The 5,941-nt window shown below is 45.4% G+C and overlaps 1 protein-coding gene across 1 annotated transcript in view; it reads right to left on the reverse strand.

Annotated features, from left to right (window-relative positions):
• Window positions 1–840: 840 nt before the first annotated feature.
• LOC311227597 (solute carrier family 35 member C2-like) overlaps window positions 841–5,941 on the reverse strand; it is a gene marked incomplete at its 3' end in the record, with an annotated part of 64,082 nt that continues 58,981 nt past the window's right edge. Inside the window, exon 9 of the mRNA XM_084313317.1 lies at window positions 841–980. Within this exon, the coding sequence (XP_084169443.1) occupies window positions 841–980 (140 nt within the window). The remainder of the gene's footprint in view (window positions 981–5,941) is intronic.

A 5,941-nucleotide genomic window follows, 5' to 3' on the forward strand; every position in this document is an offset into this window, starting at 1 on the left:
AATCCATTCTTTGTGGATCCAGCCCTCTGTGTATCAGTGATGGCTGTCAGAATGTAGAGCTATTATTTGAACACGTAGACCACTTATTTTATTAACAAAGAAAAGACCACTTACAGCACCTTTAACTGCAAGCCAAGACGACGGTGTGGGAACTCCTTGTGTCTTTACCGTCGCCCCCCCCCCCCCCCCCCCCCCCCCGGGCACAAAGCTCCCAACACGTCACGGGTGAAGAGGTCGTGGTTCGTCGTCCACTGCGTCGTTAGGGAGGCTCCCTTAAGGCAGTTCCTGTAGTGTGCAGTTTGAGAGGGTCAATCCTCTACGCTGGGGGGCGAACACAACCCCCTGGGCTGGTAGAGGAAGCTGGGGCTGAAGGAAAGGAAAGGAAAGTGGACGAGGTTGTGGTTGTCGGGAGGTAGAGCAGCAGTCGTCTGGTAATCCGGCGGTTCCCGGGTTCGATTCCCGCTCCTCCCCCCCCGGGGGGGCAGCGTGACGAAGTGTCCTTTGAGCGAGACACTTAACCCCTCATTTCTCCCCCGATGAGCAGGTCGGCACCTTGCGTCGTGGTTCGCCGCCTCCGCCGTCGGTGTGTGAACGTGAGGAAGACATTGTAAAGCGCTTTGGATAAAAGCTGCTATATTATAGAAGCACCATTTACCAGTTTTCCGTTGGCATCTCGTAGCGTCTGAGGAGGCGTGAAGGTTTCTCTGGAACCCGTCCTTCCCTCGACCCTCGACCTCACAAAGCACACGAGTCCCCAAGTAAGGAACAGTTAACACATTGTAAGGAAACGGGTTATGATTTTGAAAACACTAGACCGGTCTTTTTCGTTTCTCCCGTACGTCAGTGTAGCGTGATCTCCTCGCCCTCCTCTTCCTCGCCCTCCTCCTCCTCGTCTCCCTCCTCGTCTCCATCCCTCCGCAGCAGCGGGGCCTCCAGCTCCGGGCTCCTGCCGCTCAGTGGCCTCAGTGAGGGGCCCTTGTCTACCGGGGGACACGCCCACAACACGGACATTAGACACGCCCACAACACGGACATTAGACACGCCCACAACACGGACATTAGACACGCCCACAACACGGACATTAGCGGGATGTGCCGCGATATAGGTACTTTTTAACCCTTTCACTACCACACTACAGAAGGTTAACCTTTCACTACCACACTACAGAAGGTTAACCCTTTCACTACCACACTACAGATGGTTAACCCTTTCACTACCACACTACAGAAGGTTAACCTTTCACTACCACACTACAGAAGGTTAACCCTTTTACTACCACACTACAGAAGGTTAACCTTTCACTGCCACACTACAGAAGGGTAACCTTTCACTACCACACTACAGAAGGTTAACCCTTCACTACCACACTACAGAAGGTTCACCTTTCACTACCACACTACAGAAGGTTAACCCTTTCACTACCACACTACAGAAGGTTAACCCTTTCACTACCACACTACAGAAGGTTAACCCTTTCGCTCCCACACTACAGGCGGGTAACCTTTCACTCCCACACTACAGAAGGTTAACCCTTTCATTACCACACTACAGGCGGGTAACCTTTCACTCCCACACTACAGAAGGTTAACCCTTTCATTACCACACTACAGAAGGTTAACCTTTCACTACCACACTACAGAAGGTTAACCCTTTCATTACCACACTACAGAAGGTGAACCTTTCACTACCACACTACAGATGGTTAACCCTTTCATTACCACACTACAGGCGGGTAACCTTTCACTACCACACTACAGAAGGTTAACCCTTTCACTACCACACTACAGATGGTTAACCCTTTCACTACCACACTACAGAAGGTTAACCTTTCACTACCACACTACAGAAGGTTAACCCTTTCACTACCACACTACAGAAGGTTAACCCTTTCACTGCCACACTACAGAAGGTTAACCCTTTCACTACCACACTACAGAAGGTTCACCTTTCACTACCACACTACAGAAGGTTCACCCTTTCACTACCACACTACAGAAGGTTAACCCTTTCACTACCACACTACAGAAGGTTAACCTTTCACTCCCACACTACAGAAGGTTAACCTTTCACTACCACACTACAGAAGGTTAACCCTTTCACTACCACACTACAGAAGGTTAACCTTTCACTACCACACTACAGATGGTTAACCTTTCGCTACCACACTACAGAAGGTTAACCTTTCACTACCACACTACAGAAGGTTAACCTTTCACTACCACACTACAGAAGGTTAACCCTTTCACTACCACACTACAGAAGGTTAACCTTTCGCTACCACACTACAGAAGGTTAACCTTTCACTACCACACTACAGAAGGTTAACCCTTTCACTACCACACTACAGAAGGTTAACCTTTCACTACCACACTACAGAAGGTTAACCTTTCACTACCACACTACAGAAGGTTAACCCTTTCACTACCACACTACAGAAGGTTAACCTTTCACTACCACACTACAGAAGGTTAACCTTTCACTACCACACTACAGAAGGTTAACCCTTTCACTACCACACTACAGAAGGTTAACCTTTCACTACCACACTACAGAAGGTTAACCCTTTCACTACCACACTACAGAAGGTTAACCTTTCACTACCACACTACAGAAGGTTAACCTTTCACTACCACACTACAGAAGGTTAACCCTTTCACTACCACACTACAGACGGTTAACCCTTTCACTACCACACTACAGAAGGTTAACCTTTCACTACCACACTACAGAAGGTTAACCTTTCACTACCACACTACAGATGGTTAACCCTTTCACTACCATACTACAGAAGGTTAACCCTTTCACTGCCACACTACAGAAGGTTAACCCTTTCACTACCACACTACAGACGTTAACCTTTCACTACCACACTACAGAAGGTTAACCTTTCACTACCACACTACAGAAGGTTAACCCTTTCACTACCACCCTGCAGAAGGTTAACCCTTTCACCACCACCCTGCAGAAGGTTAACCCTGTCACTACCACACTACAGAAGGTTAACCTTTCACTATCACACTACAGAAGATTAACCTTTCACTAGCACACTACAGAAGGTTAACCTTTCACTCCCACACTACAGAAGGTTAACCCTTTCACTACCACACTACAGAAGGTTAACCTTTCACTAGCACACTACAGAAGGTTAACCCTTTCACTACCACACTACAGAAGGTTCACCTTTCACTACCACACTACAGAAGGTTAACCTTTCACTACCACACTACAGAAGGTTAACCCTTTCACTACCACACTACAGAAGGTTAACCCTTTCATTACCACACTACAGGCGGGTAACCTTTCACTACCACACTACAGAAGGTTAACCTTTCACTGCCACACTACAGAAGGTTAACCTTTCACTACCACACTACAGAAGGTTAACCTTTCACTGCCACACTACAGAAGGTTAACCTTTCACTACCACACTACAGAAGGTTAACCTTTCACTCCCACACTACAGAAGGTTAACCTTTCACTCCCACACTACAGAAGGTTCACCTTTCGCTACCACACTACAGAAGGTTAACCCTTTCACTACAGTACCACACTACAGAAGGTTAACCCTTTCATTACCACACTACAGGCGGGTAACCTTTCACTACCACACTACAGAAGGTTAACCTTTCACTACCACACTACAGATGGTTAACCCTTTCACTACCACACTACAGAAGGTTAACCTTTCACTACCACACTACAGAAGGTTAACCTTTCACTACCACACTACAGATGGTTAACCCTTTCACTCCCGCACTACAGAAGGTTAACCCTTTCACTACCACACTACAGAAGGTTAACCTTTCACTACCACACTACAGAAGGTTAACCTTTCACTACCACACTACAGAAGGTTAACCTTTCACTACCACACTACAGAAGGTTAACCTTTCACTACCACACTACAGAAGGTTAACCCTTTCACTACCACAATACAGAAGGTTAACCTTTCACTACCACACTACAGAAGGTTAACCTTTCACTACCACACTACAGAAGGTTAACCCTTTCACTGCCACACTACAGAAGGTTAACCCTTTCACTACCACAATACAGAAGGTTAACATTTCACTACCACACTACAGAAGGTTAACCTTTCACTCCCACACTACAGAAGGTTAACCCTTTCACTACCACACTACAGATGGTTAACCCTTTCACTACCACACTACAGAAGGTTAACCTTTCACTACCACACTACAGAAGGTTAACCTTTCACTACCACACTACAGAAGGTTAACCCTTTCAACTACCACACTACAGAAGGTTAACCTTTCACTCCCACACTACAGAAGGTTAACCCTTTCACTACCACACTACAGATGGTTAACCCTTTCACTACCACACTACAGAAGGTTAACCTTTCACTACCACACTACAGAAGGTTAACCTTTCACTACCACACTACAGATGGTTAACCCTTTCACTACCACACTACAGAAGGTTAACCTTTCACTACCACAATACAGAAGGTTAACCTTTCACTACCACACTACAGAAGGTTAACCTTTCACTCCCACACTACAGAAGGTTAACCCTTTCACTACCACACTACAGATGGTTAACCCTTTCACTACCACACTACAGAAGGTTAACCTTTCACTACCACACTACAGAAGGTTAACCTTTCACTACCACACTACAGAAGGTTAACCCTTTCACTACCACACTACAGAAGGTTAACCTTTCACTCCCACACTACAGAAGGTTAACCCTTTCACTACCACACTACAGATGGTTAACCCTTTCACTACCACACTACAGAAGGTTAACCTTTCACTACCACACTACAGAAGGTTAACCTTTCACTACCACACTACAGATGGTTAACCCTTTCACTACCACACTACAGAAGGTTAACCTTTTCACTGCCACACTACAGAAGGTTAACCCTTTCACTACCACACTACAGATGTTAACCTTTCACTACCACACTACAGAAGGTTAACCCTTTCACTACCACACTACAGAAGGTTAACCTTTCACTACCACACTACAGAAGGTTAACCTTTCACTACCACACTACAGAAGGTTAACCCTTTCACTACCACACTACAGAAGGTTAACCTTTCACTCCCACACTACAGAAGGTTAACCCTTTCACTACCACACTACAGATGGTTAACCCTTTCACTACCACACTACAGAAGGTTAACCTTTCACTACCACACTACAGAAGGTTAACCTTTCACTACCACACTACAGATGGTTAACCCTTTCACTACCACACTACAGAAGGTTAACCCTTTCACTGCCACACTACAGAAGGTTAACCCTTTCACTACCACACTACAGACGTTAACCTTTCACTACCACACTACAGAAGGTTAACCTTTCACTATCACACTACAGAAGATTAACCTTTCACTAGCACACTACAGAAGGTTAACCTTTCACTACCCTACCAGAAGGTTAACCTTTCACTACCACACTACAGAAGGTTAACACTCTTTCACTACCACACTACAGAAGGTTAACGCTTTCACTTACCACACTACAGAAGGTTAACCCTTTCACTACCACACTACAGAAGGTTAACGCTTTCACTACCCACACTACAGAAGATTAACCCTTTCACTACCACACTACAGCCCGGTTAAACCTCCTTTCACTGGTAGTCGAAAGGTTAACCTTCTGTAGTGTGGTAGTGAAAGGGGTTAAAGATGCACTAATGATGTACTATCATCCACTTTGCTACTAAGTAATCTACCTTGCCTATATTATTCTTACCTACGCTAATATGTCTTTACTACTATATGCACTCAAGACTGTAGCACTCAAGTTCTACACTGTTTGACGAACAATTTACAAAGTTACTGACCCCTTGGCTGCCAGAGTTGTACCTTCCCTTCCTGCTGACTTGTGGTACACAACTTGTAAGTCGCTTTGGAGATAAAAGCGTCAAGCCTAAACGATTAAATGTAAATGTGATAACGACAA

Source organism: Notolepis coatsorum (assembly GCF_963971535.1).
Source record: "Notolepis coatsorum genome assembly, chromosome: 4".
In the NCBI taxonomy this organism is placed as follows: domain Eukaryota; kingdom Metazoa; phylum Chordata; class Actinopteri; order Aulopiformes; family Paralepididae; genus Notolepis; species Notolepis coatsorum.